Source organism: Myodes glareolus, chromosome 12 (assembly GCF_982192425.1).
Source record: "Myodes glareolus chromosome 12, mMyoGla1.1, whole genome shotgun sequence".
NCBI classification, from domain to species: domain Eukaryota; kingdom Metazoa; phylum Chordata; class Mammalia; order Rodentia; family Cricetidae; genus Myodes; species Myodes glareolus.
In genome coordinates, this window is record NC_142037.1 from 31,485,742 (window position 1) to 31,509,343 (window position 23,602).

At 44.4% G+C, this 23,602-nt stretch overlaps 1 protein-coding gene across 1 annotated transcript in view; it reads left to right on the forward strand.

Annotated features, from left to right (window-relative positions):
• The first annotated feature begins 304 nt into the window (after positions 1-304).
• Positions 305-23,602, forward strand: part of Ccdc25 (coiled-coil domain containing 25) — a 30,133-nt gene continuing 6,835 nt past the window's right edge. Inside the window, exons 1-7 of the mRNA XM_048421919.3 lie at positions 305-458; positions 1,916-1,963; positions 6,591-6,630; positions 13,380-13,431; positions 18,162-18,237; positions 20,567-20,670; positions 20,829-21,031. Coding sequence (XP_048277876.1) covers positions 431-458; positions 1,916-1,963; positions 6,591-6,630; positions 13,380-13,431; positions 18,162-18,237; positions 20,567-20,670; positions 20,829-21,031 — 551 coding nt within the window. The 5' untranslated portion in view covers positions 305-430. The remainder of the gene's footprint in view (positions 459-1,915; positions 1,964-6,590; positions 6,631-13,379; positions 13,432-18,161; positions 18,238-20,566; positions 20,671-20,828; positions 21,032-23,602) is intronic.

The window sequence follows — 23,602 nt, forward strand, 5'->3', positions numbered from 1 at the left end:
GTTAAGTAGTGGAGGAATGAGTTCATTTAAAATTGAATTGGCCCCTACTGAGTGTCTACGGATGTCACAGGTACAGGAACCTGTAACTATGAAAGAGACGTTTTTGCATTCGTGCAGCCCATGCTGGGTTGAGGGGAAGTCAGAGAAAAAGCAATTTTTTCTTTATGGCCTCAAACAAGATGCGGTTTCCTGGCGCTATTCCTTCAGCTGGCCGCTAGGGCGCAATCCTCAGTCACTGGGACACCCGCCCACCCGCCAACAGCCTTCTCTTCGCCAGGACTAAAGATGGCGCCGACAGGAGGGCGTTGTGACGCGATCGCACGTCCGCCGGAAGTGCCCGGAGGAGAGCCTGGAAGCCGGCTCATCCTCGCGCCTGTGAGCTCTTGAGCTTCGCGAATTGAGCAGGAGTTGCTACTCTTCTACCAGGATCATGGTGTTCTACTTCACCAGCAGCAGTGGTGAGTGACGCCGCACCCTCTGGGTTCTGCCCGCAGCTGCCTCCAAAGCCGGGATTCCCCAGCCGCCGCTGGGCTTGGACCTGGTCCTGGAGCGCATCCTCCCGCGGGCGTCTGTCCCACCGCCTTCTGGGTCGCTGCGCGGCCGTCCCCTCGGTTGCCTGCTGGTCTTCTGGTCAGGGCCTGGGGAGCGCCGTGGGAATACACCCCCGCTCTCCTTACACCCGGGAATGATTCTCATCCCCATTTGACAGACCCTCGAACGCTGCCTGGGCTCGGGAAGTGTGTGGGTTCCTGCACACCCTCCCCGTCTCAAGCCTTCGCCCTAGCATTCTGGCAGCACCCTGGAGGAGCGACGTTGACCAATGAGACAGGTGCCAACAGCTGTCTCCTACAGGAAGAGTACCTTGCCCTTTTAAGAAGGGAGGAGCAGGAGTGCCATGGAAAGCAATAGAAGGACTAGAACGTCAGTACAACCCCTCACGGGGCAGAAGTGCTGTCCGGTTGACATATGGTAACACACTGAGCTGGGTTTGGAAGGCCAGAAAGTGGTGTTTTGGTTTCCAGGAAATGCTGTGCCCATGTTGTTTCAATCAATCTCTGATTAACTCACCCCGTTTTAAAAAAAATAGCTGTGACTTTCCCAAGACACCTTTTGAGACCTAGTTTCCACGCCATGATTAAGTATACATTTTGTTTATCCCTTTAACATGACTTAGCACCGCTCTTCTCATGTGGCATGAGAAGCTGCCTGCTCTAACTACAGGGCAGGTCTCTTGAGAGGCAGTCTGTCTTGACTCGTAAGTGTAGTGCCTTGTGGAGCTGGCTATTGTGTGTTGATTTTTTTTTTTTTTGACCCTTCTTGAGACAGTGAGTGGCTCAGGTTGGCTTCAAACAGGGACCCTCCTGCGTCAAGCTTCCCTAATGTTGGCGTTACTTTCTAGGTCCCCCAGTGCGGAGTGATGTTCAGTGTTTGTGTACTTGGTACTTGTTTGTTTATTTTTCAGACAGGATCTAATTATACAGCCCTTGCTGGCCTAGAACTCACTGTGTAGCTCAGACTGGCCTTGAATTCATGGTCGTTGCTCATTATCACTGAAGAAGGCCAAGGTGTAGGACTGATCCGTGAGTGGCCGTTAGACTTTATCCCTGATGTGAAGGAAAAAAATCAAAAGCTATTTCCCTGTAAAGGAGGAAACAAACAATAAGTATTGGCAACCGTCATCTTTGGGGACGAGATACTATTGTGAGGTCAGTAAGACTATAATGCTCTTGCTATGGTTTAATTGTGTCCTACTGATACCGGTTACTTGAAAGTGTAAAACTTGTTCTCGAAGGATATAAGAGCTGATGGGTAAGTTAGGTGTGGCTTACAGCTCCTTATCAAAGCCTTTGATGCGTTTCCTGTGAAGCAGGTTTGTTGGTGAACTTAACTAATTGTCTTTTTGGTTTTGTTTCAGTTAACTCATCTACGTACACTATCTACATGGGAAAGGATAAATACGAAAGTAAGTTTACAAAAGCATTTGATTTTGAAATTGCCGGCAGGTGAGTGCTGTTTGTTGCGTTTACGGTTTTTGTTGTTAATTTCTTTCATTCCTTTTGGAAATTATACTTGGCGAACAACAAGTGGCCATATTTTTTGAGTCCATACACACATTGTGAGGTGGTCCAATTGGAACCCATAGCATATCTGTCACCTCAAACATTGATCATTTCTTGTCGGTTAGAGAATTCAACAACATCCTGTCTTCTAGCTACTTTGGCATAGACTTTGGTAACTGTATTTACTCTGCCACTGAATAGCAGATGCATTCCTATCTGATTATTGTTTCACCGGTTGGCCGGCCCCTCCCGTAGCTTTCTCCTCTGCTTGTCTTACTCCGCTGGGTCTGGTGTGCAGCCTAGTTGTAGTTCATGCGCCTTATGTGACTGTAATCCCAGCCTTAGAGGGGATGGTGGGACTGAGGGCCTCGTGAACACTGATGGCAAATACTGCAGCGAAGTTACATGCCAGACCCAGTTGAACAGTTGTTTTCCCTTGAGACAAGCTTGCACTCTATAGCTCAGGTTGGCTTAGAACTCAGCGATTCTCCTGCCTCAGTCCCTCATGTGCTGAGCTTCTGCATGTGAACCCCTGTGGTTAGCTAAGTTCACCTAAGTGGAGAGAGCACAGAGTTTGCTCACAGTGTGAAGATAAGGAAGACAGAACCTCAGAGGAACTGGAGAGGTTATCATTCCTTGAGATGGGCCAACAGCTGCCTTCTTCCTGGAGAAGGGTGAGGGTTCAGACAAGACAGCTATGAAGTCGTACCAGCATCAGCTCCTTAGCAAACACACGGTAGTTGTGCAACCTCTTTGGCCCTCAGATTTCTTAGATATGAGAGGCTCATGGACTGTAGTTACCGCCAAAGGTTGTCAAGGTTAGGGAAGGACTGTGTGGAGTTCCTAACCCATGTGAGCACTTGTTAGCTGGTAGAGAGACTCCTGGAGCTTCCTAAGCTCCCAGATGCCACTCCCCACCTTGCTTCCCCAGGAACACTGTCCCTGGGGCTGGGTGCCACTGCCTCAGTAAGTCTGGAGAGCTGACTGGTCGGTCGCACTGTTATATGTGTTTAAACTTTTGGTACTCCTTGTCTGTTTTTCCCATTTCTTACAAGAACTGTCAGTGTCTCGTCAGGTGCAGTTTGACATTGACAGCAGTTAGAATTGGACAGTTTGTGTGCATTAAAAGAAGCACACATACCATTCTTCAGTAAGAGATATCTGCCAGTAATTTTCATTATTAAACAAGGTCAAAAAATGGTTGCCTTAAAGCAGAGCTGGTAAGATGAAAAGACTGTATCATGGGCTGGAGAGATGCCTCAGAGGTTAAGAGCACTGGCCGCTTCCAGAGGTCCTGAGACAAGGTGGCTTACAAGTATCTATAATGAGATATGGTGTCCTCTTCTGGTGTGTATATACATAATAAAGAAATCTTAAAAAAAAGAGTGTATCATTATGAAGAGAGACAACAAATAAAAAAACAAAATAAAATAACACATTTTGAGGCAATTTTTCATTGTAATGAATTTATGGCTTTGACTAAGATGTGACCTAATGGTGAAGTCATTCATACTACATAAATACTTGAGTTTTAGGTTTCTCCTCATAGCCCATAATATCACTGATTATTTTCACTTATCCCCCAGCATCCTCTTGGTATCATGAAGGAAAGGATGCTGTCTATCACCCTGTTCTACAGTGAATATAGAACACATAGAATATAGAATATAGCCACCACTATAGAGCCATAAGTTATTTAGAGTGGATAGGAATGCAAGTCTGCTGCCAAATATGGTTTTCTTTCTGTTGTGCGAAGTTTAACTCTTTTAATTTTGTGGGGGCACCAGCCAGCTCCCAAATAAATCACATGTGGAGGCTTATTCTTAGATATGATTGCCCAGCCTTAGCTTGGCTTGTTTCTTGCCAGCTTCTTTTAAATTATCCCGACTACCTTTTGCCACTGAGCTTTTTCCTTTTTCTTAGTTCTGTATGTCTTACTTTCCTTTTTACTCTGTGGCTGGCTGGGTGACTGGCCCCTGACATCCTCTGCTCCTTGTTCTCTCTTTGCTCCTCCTTTTCTCGTTTCTCCTTCTGTTTATTCTCTCTGCCTGCCAGCCTCGCCTATCCTTATTTCTGTCTCGGTATTGGCTGTTCAGCTCTTTATTAGACCATCAGGTGTTTTAGACAGGTAAAGAATCACAGCTTCACAGAGTTAAACAGATGCAGCATAAACAACAGTCACACACCTTAAAATAATAGTCCCCAGCATCTTTCTACTGCATCAGAAGTGGAACCTGAGACTGCGCCTTTTGGGAAGCACCCGACTGCTGCGTGAGTGATGCAGGTTTTGCACTGTATAACTGGGGTGCAGAGGGCAAGGCATTCCCTCCTACCTGTCCCTCTCCTCCTGTGGTTGTCTTCTCTTCACTGAGGGCTTATATGTGTGGGGCCTCATTCCAACCTGTGTGAGGAAGACATTGGTAGGGCTTTAGCTCCATTCAGGTGTACACACACAGAGACATACAGACACATACCAAAGCATGTGCATTTTGTTGTGAAGCTAAAACTGCTCCGAAATGTGGGGCATGTTTTAAAAGTGTGGGCAAAATGCAGTCATTTCTAGCACATGCTGTGGAAGGGATGGTGAACGAGGCTCGAGGCACCGAGCTGAGAAAGGTCTTGTATTTGTAGTAGAATTGATGCCTAGAGACACACACCTCAATGAGCATCCGTCTCCACAGCCCTGAATCTGGATGTCTAGAGCCCTTTTGTGTTATTGTGTATATATAGAATATTTGCTCATCAGGACACTTTGGAGTCGTGTGGAGGTATCAGCCCTTCCAGTTTATCCCAATAAGAAAGGGAGCTGTGTTTTAAAGCCTCCTATTGGCGATATTCCTAGTACCTCCCATTTATTTCTCGTAGCCCTGCAGTTTCTAAGTAAGCAGTGGATAAAACAGGTATTTTCTCTTCTTAGCCAGCAGGTGGCCTCAGCCATACATAGCATACTTAGAAATGTTTTGCTACTAATATTTTCCCTTACTTCAGATATTTACCCAGCTTCCCACTTACATAGTTAATTCCTGATGTCTGCCAGAAACCACCTGGTCTCTACTATCGCCAAGTGCCCTCTCCTATGTGTTGTATATATCTTAGCCAGTAGTAGGCTATCCTTTCTAAGAGACATCTAAAATCTTCACATAGGAATCACCTGTTTTCCTTGAAGTTCTAACCAGTACTTACCTGCCACATATACAGTTTAAATATCAACTAATAATACAATTCTTATAATAATAAAAGTCAGGTCCTCACCTCTAGTAGCTCTTTCATCATCCTCCCAAAACTCTTCCTTGTAACAAGTCTTTCTCTGTCCAGCCAGATCTCAAATAATGGCTCAGAGACTTATTAATTATGAAAGCTCAGCCTATTTCTTAGGCTTGTTTCTAACTCGCTCTTATAACTTAAATTAACTTATTTCTATTAAGCTTTGTTTTACCATGGGCTTTTTACTTTTCTTGTATTCTGTATGTCTAACTCCCTCCATGTCTCATTGGCATCTCCTCTGTGCCTCAGTTATCTCCTATTTCCTCTCTCTGCCCAGAAGACATGCCTATACCTCCTGTCTAGCTATTAGCTATTCAGCCCTTTATTAAACCGATCACAGCAATATCTTTACACAGTGTAAATATCCCACAAAACTCCCTTCCTCCCAGAACAATTTCTTTTCACACTTTCAGCTCCTTTCTCTGCTAATTCTTTTCCAGATACGGTTTTTATTTTCTTCTTAAGCATATTTTGTTCATAATATTCTTAAGTATACAATCGAAGGTTTGTTTGTTTTCTTTCATTGACACTGTTCTAAGACAGGGCCTTACAAGGTCTCACTAGTAGCTGACTTGATCTAGCCTTTTAGTCCAAGATGTCCTCAAACTCACCATCTTTTCTCAGCTTCTCATGTGTATGCAGCCATACCCTGCTGAATTTTCAAGGGTTTTGTCCATCTGTCTGTTCTTTTGAGGCACGTTCCAAGCTGGTCTTAACTCCTTATATGGCCAGGGATGACCTGAACCTTGATGCTCTTGTCTCTACCTCCCAATTGCTGGGATCACAGGCTGTGTGAACCACACTCGGTTTCTGTGGTGTTAGGGATCAAACCTAGGGCTTCGTGAACATTAGGCAAGCAGTGCAGCCACTGAACAGCCAACGTTTCCCAGATCATGATGATGATGATGATGATAATGTAACCCATTAAAGTTTGAACAAAATCATATTAGCATTTAAGCATTATAGTTGGTCAGAATTACCTAACTTCCCAGCTGCTGAAGTTTTTTCTAGTATTTGTTTCATTCAAAGGAAACGTCATTGGGCTTTGAATTGGAAGTGTGACAAAAGCCATGCGGTGTAAATTGTCCGTCTAAGAGCTGTCCTTCTTTTCAAGCCTCCCAGTTCCACCACTGTTGTCTCCTTTAAGGAAAGGAGAAAGTGAAGGGGGATGGTCTGCTTTTCCCTTCCCAACAATAAAAATCCTGGATATTTCCATTTAACAGTTTTTCTTAATTTCTTTTTCCATCCTCTTGTGTCTTACTGTAGATGAAGATCTGATAAAGTATGGCTGGCCTGAAGATATTTGGTAAGTTGCAATTTTTATTCTGTTTCATTTAGGTTATCATTTAGATTTTTAGACATAACCATCTACCTGCCTCCTTTAATTAAAACACCTCCTACGTGGTGTTTTGTTTCTAGTGTTCATGAGTAAAATAGCTGTGGTTTCCCTCAGTGCTCCACCCCTATGACCCAAGAGAAATGTGTGGGCTCCCAACACACCTTTTTAGCCTCTTTCTTTTTCTATGACCATTTTCCACTGCTTATTCTGATGATCATCATATTCTGTCTCCTGGAACCTAGTCTCAACCATTTGAGTAGAGTGTCATTCTCCCTGGATAAGTTCTCAGGCCCTGTTTACTTGGCTGTAATTGTTTTTTTTTTCTTTCTTTTTTTCTTTTCTTAGCTCTTTGGTCTTTGGGGTCCCACCACCTACCTTCCAAGTAAATACATGGAGACTTATTCTTCCTTGTGATTGCCTGGCCTTAGCTTGGCTTGTTTCTAGCTAGCTTTTCTTAAATTATTCTGTCTGCCTTTTGCCTCTGGGCTTTTGCCTTTCTCTATCCCACATGTCTTTCTTTCCTTCTTTCTCCGTGGATTGTGTGACTGGGTGGCTGGCCCCTGGTGTCTTCTTCTCTCACTCTTCCCTCTTCCTCATTTTTTTTTATTCTCTCTGACTGGCCGCCCTGCCTGTCCTTTATCTTGCCTTGCTATGGGCCTTTTGGCTCTTTATTAGACCAATCAGATGTTATAGGCAGGCAAAGTAGCACAACTTCACAGAGTTAAACAAGTGCAGCATAAAAGAATGCAGCACATCTTTGCATCATTAAACAAATGTTCCACAGTGTAAATTAATGTAACATATCTTAAAATAATATCCCACAACACTTAGTGCACATTTCTCAAGCACTTAACTCCGCCAAATATTGTCAAGTGTCAATACATTTAATTTCTCAGCATTTATGAAGTACTGCTATCATGCCTATTTTACAGATGAGGAACAGAACAGGTCTGCACTGGTTATTACTGGCCCAGCCCAGGATCTCACAGGCCCCGCTCAATTTCCAAATCATTGATTTGCCCTCTCCTTAGGGCGCCATTCTTCTGGCTTCAGTTTGCTGTGCCCTCCACCCCACCTCCAGGCCCATTGTTGTAATTCTACAGATCTCTTTTCTCCAGCTGTGGGCTGGAGAACTCCCCCTTATCTCCCTGGAGTGCTATGAGGTTAGATGGCCACTTTTCAGAAGCGCTCGTTCAGTTTCTAGTGAGGTGTGCGGCATTGAGCACTTAACAGGGAAGTATTGTATGGAGAGTAACTCAAGCTCCACTTGCTCCCCCTTACCTGCGACTTGGAAGCCTCCACATATCTGCAGGGCCTCCCCAAAGGACCTCTTGGACTTCTACCTACTTGGTAATGAAGAGCTCACGGCCCCAGTGGGCATGTTCATTCTAAATTCCACACTGAGAGCTAGGACATAGCCAACACACGAGGAATGTTAAAGCCTTATAAAAACAAAAGCTGGTACAGCACAGTGTCCTAACTTCTCAGCTCAAATGCACCACCAGATAAGACCCTGCTTAGGGCCCCTTCGTGCAGGTGGGCAGATTGTACTGCTCAGAATTTCTGGACTTTGTGGTTTTCCTTCAGAAGGCCCTATGTCTTCAACAGGACAATTCTTCACCTGCTTCGTGAACTACTAAGGTCATTGGCGCATAATGAGAGTTCGTTATATCTACTGACTCCCCACTCATCTCACTTGCTGCCATCCTACAAACACCCCCTGGAAGCTTCCTCCCAGGAACTGCTTCCTGTTGTCTCTCCTTTGCATGGCTGTCGTCCCCAGCTGAAGTAGTTCCCGCAGATCCTGGGCTCTCTGATGCACTGACTGTGTCTGTTAGGCAGTTACCTGCTATACTTTTTGCCCCTTTGTTTTTTCAAGCTAGAGTTTGACTATTTCAGGCTTCCCTGGAACTCCCTGTGAAGGCGTAAGTCACAGACAATCCCACACCAGTTTGGAATTATGATTAATAGAATGGTTATTTATTCAAAGGGGAAAAAACTTACAGATTACCGTCCCAGACAACAGCCCCTCCGCGCGCGAACAGGAAAGGAGTCCAGGAGCCGGAAGTGGAGCCGGAAGCCAAAGAGGGAGTGGAGGACAGCCGCTGCTTTGTTTAAAGGGAGAGAGACCACGCCCCAATGGGCTGGTAACTCAGCGGCGATTGGCTGAAGGAGCGGAAGGAACTCCCACAGCATCCCTGTGTAACCCAGGCTGCCTTTGAAAACACAGAAGTTTCTTCTCTCAGTTTTCCAGGTGTTAGAATTATAGGTACCATGTTCACTGATGCTGTACGTTAGCATACAGATTTGAGGATCCCTGCCTATGTAGGAAAGGTTACATATTAAGATACATCTTGAAAGACAGTTTATCATAACTTTTAAACTTTTTAAAAATTAAACAGGTAGAAGACAAGTTTCTAATTTAAAACCCACACTAGTAAATAGTAAATTGCAGCTTGTTTTTTGTTTGTTTGTTTGTGTTTTTTTTTTTAAGCTTGAGACTCACCAGGCTTATATCAACTGGTACCTAGAGATCCCTTTTGGCACCTTTAATAGTCTAGAGATTAATGACCAAAGTTCAGCACAGTTGACTTTTATTTCCAGAAGTTATTTGAGAACTCAGGGCTGCTGGAATAGCCCTGATCCTCCAGGGCCCTGTTCCAGTCCCTGTGCTGTCAGTCCTGACCATCTGCCAGGGATTGTCCTGGACAGAAGAGTGGCCCTGAGCTCTTCTGCATTCTGCTGGTAACCTGATATTCCCTGAGGCTGCCTTGGGGGATTTACCTGTGGCAGCAGCTGAGTCTATCTGGTAAACCTTCTGAGGTTCCTTTAAGCAAAGACTCTTCTAGGCATTAAGTGAGTTTAGAAATAAATCAGTTTTCAAGTGAGGAAAAGAGAGATGTGTGTCTTTGCTACCTCCAGACTGCCAAATGCACAGTATTTGCACAGCCCTCCCTTCAAGAAACTGAGCCGCTCACTGCCTGTGCCTCTGCACCTCAAGTAACTGTTCCTTTATCGAAAATTCTAGTCTGCGAGTTAGTGAAGGGGATCAAGATGAGCAGGGATGGGAATGTAACGGGGACAAGAGGCTAAAAGTGGGCATAGTTTAAACTTTAAGTGGGCATTTTTAGGAACAGTAGAAAGACTTAGCAAACACAGCAAGTTTGCTCTGAATTACTTCAAACCCTGTATTTCTGTTGGTCTCTGCCCTCTGTAGTTATGTACTGGTAAATGTAAGACTGAAGTTGGTATATACTAGCTGTGAAGAGACATTGTAACCACAGAACTCCTATAAAAGAAAGCTTGTAGTTGGGACCTTACTTACAGTTTCAGAGACTTAGTCCATCATCATCACGGTGGAGAGTATGGTGGCACACATGGCACTGGAGCAGTAGCTGAGAGCATCAGGCAGAGAGAGAGAAAGACTGGGGCTGGCATGAGCTTTTGAAACCTGAGAGCCCACCCCACTGACATACCCACCACACTTCCCTAATCCTTTCAAAGAATTCCACTGCCTGGTGACTAAGTATTCAAATATATGAGCCATGGGGGCCATTCTTACTCAAACCACCATTCTAGCCATGATACTCTTATGAGTGCTTATGAGTTCATACCTAGGTATGAACTCGTTAATATATATTGAATTAGTTTGATATTTCTATTGACAGCATTCCATATAGGAGACCTTGAAGAAAAAATCTAATATAGCTACTATTGCTAGTGGAAGGGCTGTTACTAATAAAGAGCTGCCACTAAATAAGCAGAAGTCAGAGTGGCGGATGTTCCTTCTCACTTGAGGTCAGTTCACAGCATAATATTTTCCTTAAGATTCTGAAAGGAAGGACAGGAGAGATGGTTCAGAGGTTAAGGGTACTGGTTGCTCTACCAGAGGTCCTGAGTTCAATTCTCAGCAACCACATGGTGGTTCATAACAACCTATGAGTTCTGGTACCCTCTTCTGGCATGTAGGCACATGGAGGCAGAACACTGTATACAAAATAAATAAATATTTTTTTAAAAAAAAAAGATTCTGAGAGGAGAATGAAATATACAAAATGTCTAGATTTATAAAAGGGATTTTTCTGGGTACAAAAAATGCCCAAATAAAGGTGATAATTAATATGAATTTTACATGGGAACCCAAATGAGTAAATGAACAGTTTGGAAAAACATGAATCAAATATTATGTAATGTCCATTTCTGGCTATCAGTAAAGACTAAGAAGCAACATTTGCCTGAAGTCTGAATAGTGTTCTGTATCCAGAACAAATAACAAGATATTTTGCTTCTTTGAGGACATTAGAAACAGCATAATCTTAGTCTTCATACTAAACCATACTTGTCTATATCCTGTACCAAGTATGAATGTATGACCCCTTTGACACCCTGAATAGATGTTGAGAACAAAAAAAAAAAATGCCTGGGGAAATCTAGGGGGTGTAATGAGGCGTCCTTAGGGTTTTGGTTTTTGTTTGGTTTTTTGTTTGGTTTTGTTTTGTTTTGTTTTTGTTTTTAGACAGGGTTTTACTAAGTAGTCCAGGCTGACTCTAAGCTTATGATACTTCTGTCTTCTGGAATTATAGAGCTTTGCCACTATGGTCAGCTTCCATAGGCTTCCTTAAACCTTGTTAGGGACAGCTCCAGCTAAAGTTAACGGAGTCACTGTGTCAGGTGTGTGTAGGAAGGGCTGTCACTAAACAAGCAGAAGTTAAGAGTAGCAGGTGTTCCTTCTCAGCTGAGGTCAGTTCATTGGTTGATGCTTGAATTCTAGGCCCATCTCTGCATGTCACAAAGTGAGTCAACTTCATTTGATGAATTATAAGCATGGAAAATGTCACATCAATTTTAATAGATTCCATTAAATTGATGGATAATAAGAACCCTGTCTTAGTTAGGGTTACTATTGCTGCAATAAAACACCTTAACCAAAAACAACTTGGGGAGGAAAGGGTTCATTTCCCTCCCAGTTCCGTGTAACATTCATCATCAAAAGCAGTGAGGGGGCTGGAGAGATGGCTCAGAGGCTAAGAGCACTGACTGTTCTTCCAGAGGTTCTGAGTTCAGTTCCCAGCAACCACATGATGGCTCACAACCATCTGTAATGAGATCTGGTGCCCTCTTCTGGCCTGCAGGGACATATGCAAACAGAATGCTGTATACATAATTAATAAATAAATCTTTTTTAAAACAAAAGCAGTGAGGACAGGAACTCACATGGGGCAAGAGCCTGGAGGCAGGAGCTGATGCAGAGGCCATGGAGGGGTGGTGCTTACTGGTTTGTTTCCCATGATGCTCAACCTGCTTTCTTATAGAATCCAGGACTACCAGTCCAGGGGTAACCCCACCCACAATGGGCTAGATAACTCAAACTCCCACTAACATGTAGCTCTACTCAGAATCCCCCACATCCATCACTAATAGGTTTGCCTACAGCCCCATGTTATGGAAACATTGTCTCACTTGAGGGTCCCTCCTTGGATGATGACACTAGTTACTGTCAAGTTGACATAAAACTACCTAGTACAAACCCTTAAGAAAAGTGACTTTAATGTGCTGTGGAGATACGTTCCACCTCATTCCCAACATTTAGGAGGCAGAGGCAGGAGTATCTCTGTAAGTAAAATGCTAGTCCGTCTACATAGCAAGTACCAGATCAGCCAGGTGTTGACTGAGGTTTCTGTCCCACCAGGTCCCACAGCCATTTAGTCCTAAATAAACACACAGAGGCCTACATTAATCATAAACTGGTTGGCCTAGTAGCTCAGGCTTCTTATTAACTCTTATAACTTATATTAGCCCATAATTCTTGTCTGTGTTAGCCACGTGGCTTGGTGCCTTTTTTGGCTTGCTTGCTCTATGTCTGGTTTCCTCTATGATGACTGCAGACTGATTCTTTCCACTCTTAGAATTCTGTTCTCATTGTCCTGCCTCTATTTCCTGCCTGGCTACTGGCCAATGAGTGTTTTATTAAAAATAATACAAGTGACAAGATAAAAGACCATTGTCCCCCAGCAGCTAGGACTGTGTAGTGACGCCCTATGCCAAGAAAGAAAGAATGCTGTGGGGCATCCTGACTGATTTTAGGACAGCCCAGTGCCATAGAGACCATGTCCACCCAGGGATGCACGTTGATGCCATTGTCCGTGATGGAGCTTCGTGGGGGCGTTGGAAGAATTCTAAGTCTGATCCATTTAATGATGTAGTCTGCTTGGTGAGCTGACTTTTCTAAATCTGAACTTGATCCTTGTTTTGCTGTCGCTGTAAACTTGAGGGTATCAGAAACCATATTCTCCTCTTCTCCGGACTGCAGTCCTGAAAGGCTCCCAGGTCAGCAACAGTGGAGTTTCACTGACTTCTTCCATCCTTTCTCATTGAAATTCTTTTCCTGGTTTTTTCTTGGCTTCTGCTTTAGTCAGGGGCAGCCAAATCTCAATTCTTCTGTGAAGCCTTTGGTCACTGATAGCTCTTTTTGTCACTTGAAACTTCACTCTTCCCAGGATGTTTTCATATTCACTATCTGACTCATCTTGGCCTGGAGCCACACCAGCTGCACAGCTCTCGGGTTCCATTTGCCTCTCCAGGTTGCTGGCCAGCCCTTTGGAGATGGCGACAGTTTTATAATAAGTCCCAGGGAGTACTTTCTTGGAATGGGATGCTTTTGATGCAAGTGGCTGAGGACATGGTTGTTTTGCTAAAAGTGGTTTCCTTCCTTGCAGGTTTCACGTGGACAAACTCTCTTCAGCTCATGTATACCTTCGATTGCAAAAGGTAATGGAATGTAAACATGAATTCATGACTTTCTCCTTAGTGATGAGCATCATATATTCTTTTTGTGTGATTACATTACTTAAAGTATAAAAATGTTCAAAGTCATAAAGATTAGTAAATATCTTTCTCCTACCCAGAAAATAGTTATGGAAACTTCCAAATGATTCCCCAGGTGGGAGCCCTGGCTTGTCTAGCCAGTTCAATGTAGATCGTCTGTAGATCTTTGCTTCCTCTCCCTTTCCATTCATTTGGTGCTGGCATACAGTTTCCATTCCCATACTTCCTCACCCAGCCCACCTGGCTCAGTGAGGGCAGTTCTTCCCCGGTTCCCAGAGTGTCTTTGGACAGTCTAAAACCATATGGTGGTAATACAGGAGCTAAGATGTCATGTGCCCTGATAACAACACCACTCTTTGTTTCTAATCTGCCCTTATCCATGTATTTTTGATAGTTAAACTACAGATGCTTATTGTGTGCTTATTGTATGAATTACCTAAAAGATTTTGGACTTACAAGAAAGTTACAAACGTTATATGGCTTCCCTGTTGCTAGCGCCTCACACCACATGTTAGAGTCTTAAAACCATGAGGCCAACCTCACCTACTGCTCTCAATTGAACTCTGAACTTTATTTGAGCAGTTTCTCCATTGATGTCCCTTTTCTCTTCCAGAAACCATTGTAAGGTGCCGAATGCATTCACTTGTCCCCTCTGCCCTGATTTTCATGATGGTGTCCCTTGTTTTTGTGACCTTGCCAGTACACTCACTGATCTTATGGAATGACTCTCCAGTTAATATGTGTCTTAATTTTTCTCATGACTGGATAGAGGTTATAGGCTTGAGGGGAAGAAAAGCCCAGCGGGAAGGGGGCCTCTCATTCATCATGTCTGACTTATACTGGTGCCACGAACCTGGACTGCCTGGCCAGGGCTGTGCTTGCCATCTTTCTCCACCATGGCACTGCCTTTCCAGACTTGGTTGCTACAAATCAAGTTGGGGTTCAGCTTCCACTCAGGCAGGGGCAGGGCTTAGTTCTGCTTTTATGGGTAGAGTCCATTTTATCATTTGGGGTTCATGAAGAAGGGGATTTCTTCCTTTCTGCTTTATTTGCATCAGCAAGGACTTGTATTTATTATATGCCTTAGGCCTTTGCGTGTATTTGGGTGCTGTGTTCTGTTGCTTATATTATATTCAGCTCTAGTGAGATGAGATCCCTTTCAGCTTGTCCCTGTGCTCCACTGACATGCACCCAACCTCTTATTCATTTATTTTAATCTAAATTGTATTCAATTTTTGGTTTTGTTTTTATTTTGAAACAGAATTTTATTAGGTAGCCAGTCTGGCCTCATACTCAAAGAGATTTGCCTGTCTCTGCTCCTGAGTGCTGGATTCACAGGCATGTGCAATCACACCTGGCCAATTTTTTTTTTTAAACAAAGTCTAGTTGTTTAGTCCTGGCCAGTCAGGATCTTCCTAGGTAGAGCAGGCTAGCCTTGAATTTGTGATCCCCTTTCTGAATGTTGGGATTACAAGAATACCAGAATATGACTAATTCATAACATTCAATAGTTTCTCAGTCCTGAACTGCAGTATCTGGCAGTATTCCTTGCTCTCAAGTTGCATGATAGCATGCATGTATTGTGTGTTCAGAACAGCGACTGCAGTGACGTCACTGGGAAGCATGGGAAGTGATACCAGAAGTGTTTGGATATGAATTAATTTGGGGTCATTGTGTGTTTCAGAAGCCTTCTACAGTTGTCAGACTGAAAATTGCAGAGCTGGGAACGATGAACAGTGATGTAATGATTTGGATCTTCTGTCTGTGGTTTCCATTCAAAACATTGTTATCGAAAGTTCCCTTTAAGCTGTCCATTGCCATTCTTTCTGTTCATCTGTGATGTAGTTAGACTCTGTCTCAGTCTATAGCATTACTTTTGAGAGTCATGATTTGGAAACTCATTAGTACGTTGTTTTCTGGTTTTTTTTTTGTTGTTGTTGTTTTTAAATTTATTATGTATACAATATTCTGTCTGTATGCCTGCAGGCCAGAAGAGGGCACCAAACCTCATTACAGATGGTTGTGAGGCACCATGTGGTTGCTGGGAATTGAACTCAGGACCTTTGGAAGAGCAGGCAATGCTCTTAACCGCTGAGCCATCTCTCCAGCCACCAGACCGTTGTTTTCTTGTTATTTTTGACTGACTATAGTGAGCTGATAATAGTGGAACGGTTAATAGGAAACGTACTTTGTCAGAATTTAGATTTTGTACAATTTTTCAGCATTATAAATTCTCATTAAAAATGCTTCTTGCTGAGTGTAATGGCACATGCCTTTAATCCCAGCACTTGGGAGGCAAAGGCAGGAGGATCTCTGTGAGTTCAAGACCATCCTGGTCTATAGAGCAAGTTCCTGGACAACCAGGGCTGTTACATAGAGAAACCCTGTCTCAGAGGGGAGGGATGCTTCTTATTTGTTTTTAGAGACAGTTGCACTGTGTTGATCATGGGTTCAGAATAACTTCTCAGCTCAGCTTTATGAGTAGATAGGACTGTAGGCAGACAACCCTCGGCACCTAACTTTGGCCTTTTCTTTTGAGTCAGGGTCTCAGTAAGTGACTGGTCTGGAGCTTGCAATGTAGAACATCCTGGAATCCTGGCTCTGTGGCACATAACTGCCTATTCCTCCTGTATAGAAGGGACCAGCTGCTTCCCTAATTGGGTCATTGTGAGGGTTAAGAGCTGGCATACCTTAAACCAAACTTTTCAGAGTAGCCTCTGGACAGGTACTAAGCACTGTGTGCTTTCCTTCATCGTGGGGTTTGCTTGTTTTGTTTTTCCAGACAGGGTTCTCTGTGTAGCAGTCCTGGCTGTCTGCCATGTCCATGAGCCACCATGCCTGGCCTCACTGTGTTTTGAATCTGATTCAACTGTGTAAAGATACAGATTCTCGGTAGTGTTCTCTACTACTCTTCTGTTTTGAAACCTATAGAGAAGCCACAACTCTTTGGAGCTTGTTTAGCTCACTAGTGTGAGTGGAGCAAAGCAAGACTGTGGCCTTTACATTACGTGTTCTTAGACCCCTGGTTGTGAGCTCTTCATTGCTGCTGCTGTTGCTGCAGCCCCAGCTGCTCATCTTAGTGGGAGGAGCACAATAGGGAGCAGGAGGTGCGGCTGTAGGAGGGGTACTGGGGCACGCCTGACCTCAGGGACCAAGAGACATGTGTGCCGTAAAAATCCCCGAAGCACCAAGGGTCATAGCCAGAATTTTAAAGTTGCCGCGAAGCCTGGGGTCACCTCTCAGCTCATTCACTGACCATGGAGAACCTTATTATATGGTGGGCACTCAGCAAGTGATAGCTACTGACTGACTGTTTCTTAACCATCTTGACTGATTTAGTGTGGACTTGTTATCTCTTATTAGTTTTGCCACTGCCACTCAATTGTAGCTTCGTGTAATGACTGTTGTTCTTGATGACAGCACTGTGTTAAGAGGTATAAATTCAGAGCCCTCTGTTTAGGTGGTCTGAGAGATATACAGGATGGGCCATGCCTTCAAGTAGTGACAAATTCAGATTTGTCAACATTTGTTTATTTAAGAAACTCTCGTGTACATAATTTTAAATGTAGCTGGGAATGTAATTTAGTGATAGAGTACTTGCCTAGCATATAGAAGGAAGGCTCTGGGTTCACCTCTCAGACACGACACCACACACACACACCACATACATACACAACACACCCCCACACACACACCACACACACACACACATACCACATACATACACCACACACACACATACACAACACACCCACACACACACCACACACACACACACATACCACATACATACACCACGCACACACACAACACACCCACCCACCCACACACCACACACACACACACACACACATACCACATACATACACCACACACACACCACACACACATACACATACCACATACATACACCACACACACACACACACACACACACACACACACACTCACCACACTTATACTAGGAAATTATGGAAGTTTGAAGCACAGCAGTGAGACAGTTATTTCAGCACTGAGTTCTATGTAGCACTTGTCATCTGACAGCTGTTTCTATAATCCCATGGCTAATAGAACCTGATTCTAAACTGATTTCCCCACTCTTGCCCCTGGAATGTTTTTGTTTTTTGGAAATAGCTTTACGTACTCAGATCTTTGATTGATAGCAATTTCTGTAGAGAAAGTGGCACCTCTGTCATTTCTCCCTTGTGGTAAATAGTGGGGATCCAACACAGGAATTCACCCTGATTTTGGTTGGGGGGGGTAGAAGGTCTGTGAGATGTTTGGGGTCCAGAACTCCAAGGCGTCTCTTTCAAAGGACGGCTATAGAGACCTCAGGCAGGGAGACTTCTAGATGTTCAATGGGCACCATTTCTCCACATGCTTTCCAGAAAAGAATGAGTACAAAAGCTCCTGGGCTATAACTGCAGTTAATATCTGCAGCACGGTTCTTAAAAGGTGTAAAGTGTAGTTTTCTGTGTTGGTGCCTTCTCTTAGTTCAGGTAGCATCCTGTGTGGACATGGTAAATTGACTTCATCTTTCAGTGTTCAGTAACCGACCTGAAGAGCCCCTGCTTGCTGTAAGGCTGTGTCCCTCAGGTAAGAAGCAGATGCTGTGAGTGTTCCAGTGACCATCAGTAACCAAAGAGGACTGTTCGGTTTATTTTATGTTGCAGGGAGAGAAGATAGAAGACATTCCAAAGGAGGTTCTCATGGACTGCGCCCACCTCGTGAAGGCCAATAGCATTCAAGGTCAGTTTTCCTAGGAGTGTTTTCTGAGTCAACATGCACTTTCTCTGTGTCTGGAATGAAGTCCATTTTAGCAAGCGTGCTGTTGACTTTGGCATGCATCTGAGGACCCCAGAAGAGAAGGCTGAGGAGGGGGCAGTTCTGCTGCTTGTCAGGGGACTAGCAGCTGATCTCCCACTCCTCTAAGCCCCACTGTCCCTCTGAGTCTTGGCACTTGTGACTCTCCCTTTCCCTGCTCTGCTTCAGACTGGTGGGAGCGGTGCAGTGCTGGTAGCTGAGGAGGTGTGTCTCGTAGCTCTGCTGTCAGTGTTGCTGTCTGCTGCCATCCTTTGTCATCAGATCTTAAAATTAGAGGGGTTTGTTTCAGCTTTTCTTTTTAAAAATTTAAATATAATTTTATGTGTATGGTGTTTTATTTGCATGTGTGTCTATGCCATGTGGATGTCTGGTGCCTTGGAGCCCAGAAGAAGGTGTCAGATTACCTGGAACTGGGTTACAGACAATTGTAGCCACCACCTGGGTGTTGGGAATTGAACCCGGGTCCTCTAGAAGAGTAGCTAGTGTTTCTAACTACTAAGCCATTGCTCCAGCCCTTTGCTTGGGTGTTTTGAGCCAGGATCTTGTTAATTCACCTAAGCTAGTGTGGAACTCACTGTGTAACCCACACTGGCCTGATACTCATAATTTTCCTGTTTCGGCTTCCTGGATGCTAGCTATGGGTGTGTGTGACTACACCAGGCTTAGAGCTAGAGATTTTAAACCATATCTTTTCTTTTTCCCTTCTCTTCCATGCTTTATCCTTCCTTTAAGCTGTGATGGTCTGGGTGGTCCCTGAGTGTTGTTTTCTTTCAGAAGCTCTCTGGGTGAGCCAGTGTGCAGTGAGGGCTGGGAACAAGTGCCCTGTGTGTTTTAGGCAGTAGTTAAAATACTGGGCTTGGTGCCTGCTCATTTCTACTAGATAAGATTTAATCTGAACAAAAGGTCTAGGATGGGGATAGCAGTTATGAAGGGGTTTAGAGGTATTGGTCTGAATGACTGAGATTTTAGGGTAGGATATAGACCTGGCTAGAGAGAGAGAGATAAGTGGTTATAAATGAAGGTGGAAGATGATCCAGAGCAAACACAGCTGATAACAGGCACGGGGTCCTTGACTGCATGATGAGAGCTTGGCAGCCTTCCTTCATGCAGTCTGCTGTCTTCAGCCTCAACTCAGGCGGCCTTAATAACAAACTACGAGTGTATACAAAAAAGTCTAAAATTCACCTTTTGGAGCCACCAGTTTTCAACTCCATAAATCAGCAGGCTGTTCTGAGTGACGGCATTCTGTTTTATGAGGAGACTAGATAATCTTAGATCTTCATTTACTGAAGTGAGCATTGAAACAAGCAAGCTCTTCTGTGATCCAGCTTCTCACACACTGCCTTGCTTTTCCCTGTGCCCCTAACTCGCAAATGCGCCTTGGTTCAAAGAGCCGTCGACCGCTTATTCTTGGCTCTGTTTCTTTCTTTTTAATGTCCTGACAGTTTACGAGTTCTAGAGAGAACATGGGGGAGGAATGCTAACATGGGAATTACCTCCCCTTCCTCCCTTAGCCTTCCAGTGATTGCTCACATAACAGACTGAAGCTGGGCCCCGAGTTCCCCTCTTAATCAGTACCAGAGGATGCTGCTGAGGACAGCAGAGAATCGTGAGAGTGCAGGGGACACGCCACTAGCAGCTCTGTAGTTGCCAAATTCTTTCCTGCACAACACCAAGGGAACAGGGATTGAACTTGCTGGTTTCTGCTAAATTGGCCCATTTTAGGTCAGAATCAGGTTTGTTTAGGGAAAAGGGCTCCACTGATAACCGAACAAACCTTCCTAAACGTGTTGGTGTCCTCAATGTCAGATGGGGTCAGAGAGTAATAGGCACCTCTGAGCTCGTGCAGCTGGTTAGGTGTTGCCAGGGTGACTCTCTGAAATCCCAAGCTGTAGCTGTATATTAGCTGTATATTACTGGTTACTCATTATTGCCTCAAAGATTCCTTCAAGAGTCTAGGGAGACTCACTTGGTTCTTTTCTCTTGAAAACTATGCACATGATAATTTTGTATTCAATTTTAGGGAGTTCTTGGAAGCCCCTGATGTTGGTCATTTACCCTTGCTTTTCCCACAGTAATACTTTGGCTTCATGCTTGATTTTCCACTTGTCTTTTGTGCTTTGTGACATCGGAGGTGTCAAGATCTCCGATCTCAAGCCTTTTCCGGGATGGGTGGATGATGTTTTGCTGTGGGTGAGGGCTACACCGCTTGGTTTCATGTTTCCTGCCTGTTGAAGACAGTCTCTCTCGGCAGGCTGCAAGATGAACAACGTTAATGTGGTATACACGCCCTGGTCTAACCTGAAGAAAACAGCTGACATGGATGTGGGGCAGATAGGCTTCCACAGGCAGAAGGATGTAAGTGTTCATACCGCCACAGGAGGCGGGGCCGGGCTCCAGGCTGAGTGTGCTGCTCCTAGGGTGTTAAACTGGGTGAGGAAAGCCCAAGACTTGCCCCTCTTAGGTGAGAGAAAAGTAATTAAGGCTAAGTACTTTCCCCCTTACCTCCCTCAAAGGTAAAAATTGTGACCGTAGAGAAGAAAGTGAATGAAATCTTGAACCGATTAGAAAAGACCAAATCGGAGAAGTTTCCTGACCTAGCAGCAGAGAAAGAAAGCCGAGACCGCGAAGAGAGGAATGAGAAAAAAGCCCAGATTCAGGAAATGAAAAGGAGAGAGAAAGAAGAAATGAAGAAGAAACGGGAAATGGATGAACTTAGGTATGATGGGGCTGTGGTCTTACTGTTGGCTGACACAGGTTATCTGCTCACAGATTTTCTGGTGGGAGGAGGGCACAGTAAAGCTCCGAGTGTTGAATGAGTTGTCCTTCACTGTAAGCCATTGTGAGCTTTCCTCAGAATCCGGTCTGTTCTTGAGAAGGAAAAGGTAAGGGAGTGTGTAATCTTGCTCAGCTGTGCCGTTGGGACAGAGACGTGTAGCTGACTAACTCAGAGCCGCTTTCGCAAGCCTTTTCTGCCCTCTGAAAGTTGAATGCCTTTAATGTGATGGGGCCTGCTTCCGTGTCCTGCAGTTGTAGACAGCTGTTAAAATATAGGTTGGCTCCTGAACTCGTAGTGAAGGTGGCCGTGAGAACGCTGACTGTATCAGTTTTCTGCTGCTCCCATAACAGATGGCCCCAAATTTAACTCCTTGAAGAAAAGGACAGACCGAGGAGTTCTGACTAATCCAAACATAAAGTCGGCAGGGCAGTTCCCTTCCGGAAGGCTCTAGAGGAGATTCCGGTTTGCAGAGGCTGCCCACATTCTGTGACTTGTTGCCCCTTCTTGTGCCTTCTCTGCTTTAAGGATCAGACATAATCACATCATCCCAGGAATCTCGCTGTCATTAGAGCTGTCCCATCTGCAGTGTGTTCCAGCGCCGTGTGCTTCTAGTCCTGTGTTCTCAGCCCTCCTAGTGCTGCGACCCTTTCAGACAGCTCAACCATAAAGTTATTTCACTTTATTTATTATTTATTTCTCTCTCTCTTTTTTTTCTCCTTTTCTTTATGTAGCGCTGGGCATTGAACTCGGGCCTCATGCGCACTCGGCAATTGCTCCATCCCAGAGCTCTGTCTCTGAGGCCCCTCTTGTTTCCCTTAACGGGAAGCTGTCTTTATAACTTGAAGCCATGAAACTCGTGGGTGCCCGTGGATGTCATTTGTGATATGTGCACCATAGTATCTTCTAGATTTGTTTTCCAAGTATCTACAGTAAAAAATACTGATGGAAATGAGGGGGAAATTCTCCATCGTGCAGAGTGAAATCTGTTCCGGAAGTTCAGCCAGTCCTTCCATTTTCACCTAGTCGTAACCAACCCTGCGAGCTTCAGTTGTGTGGCCCCTGTTTCTCTTGTGTTCCATCACAGGCTGCAGAGGCCAAACCTGAGGCAGGGCCACTGTTTCAGAGGATAACAGCTTGTCAGGGCTTGTTCCACAAACTCAGTCCTTCAGTTTGTAAGAGTCCAGCAGCAGACTTTGTGCTTTCAGCGTTTTGTGGACTTGTTTTTGAGCCTTTGAGACACAGGGTCTTAACTATCAGCCCAGGGCCTCCAGTGAAGCCTGGGGCCCCCCGCCCCCCACCCTGCAATCTATTTTAATACACTTATCATGCTAGCATCTCTTTAAGTTCTGTCTCTGAATTTTCTAGGCAACAGATCAACTCTGTGCTGCTTACCTGCTTTAATTTTGTGTTTTATTTGACTTTGTGAATTATCACATCAAACACGAACATGAAGTTGAGTCTTCCTTATAGGCAGTGGCCAGAAGGCAAAAGCAATGATCAGAAAAATAGACTTGGATAGATAGCATATCCGAAGTGAACCATTATGATAAAAGAGCTGGGGTATTTGAAATTGGGGGATGTAAGTTGGGACTTGTGGCTTTGTAAGCGAGGCTGAAGTTCAGGACGGAAGTACAGTGGGAAGTCACAGGCCAGTGTGTCATCAGCTTAAATACATAAACGTGGTTTCTAGGCAGAGCTGTCTTCAGCAAGGAGCTTCACGTGTGACTGGACAGCTGTAAGTGGTAGAGAGGAAATTGAGACTCATCTATAATTTTGAATCCATTGCCTCTGATGCAAGACCAGAGTCAGGGTCTTAAACGAGCAAGGAAACCTGAAAAATGGTGCATTTAGTGACTTGGAAAGATTCAGTTCACAGGTGTCGTGGGGTGTTTGTGGGGAAGTGGGTTTGTAGTCAGGAGCAACATATAGAAGGCATCAGCACAAAACCTTGGTCAGAGGACGACCAGACTCTAAGAAGGGACTGCTCCACCACTTCCTTCCTTTTTATTGCTCAATACCTTTTTTGTTTGTTTTTTGTTGTTCTTGTTGTTGTTGGGTTTTGTTTTGTTTTTTTTTTTTTTTGAGACAGGGTTTCTTAGTAACTATGGAGCTAGTCCTGGAACCTGCTCTGTAAATCAGGCTGGCCTCGAACTCACAGAGATCCACCTGCCTCTACCTCGTGAGTGCTGGGATTAAAGGCTCCACTACCACCCAGTGCTCATTACTCTTTTTAAAAGACTGGAAATTGAACCAAGGGCCTTGTGCTTGCAAGCACTCTACCACTGACTGAGCTTTATTCCTTTTAAACATTTTTGCCTTGAGACACAGTCTCACCAAGTTGTCCAGTCTAGTCTCAAATTTATGATCCCCTGCCTTAGACTCCACATAGTTGGGATCACAGAAGTACCACCACACCCAAACCCCTCCTGCTGTCTACTGCTCCGTGTGCTGGGACTCTTTGTGTTGATTGTAAGCTCTGCAGAGCCTTGTGACCTCTTGGACAAGACAACA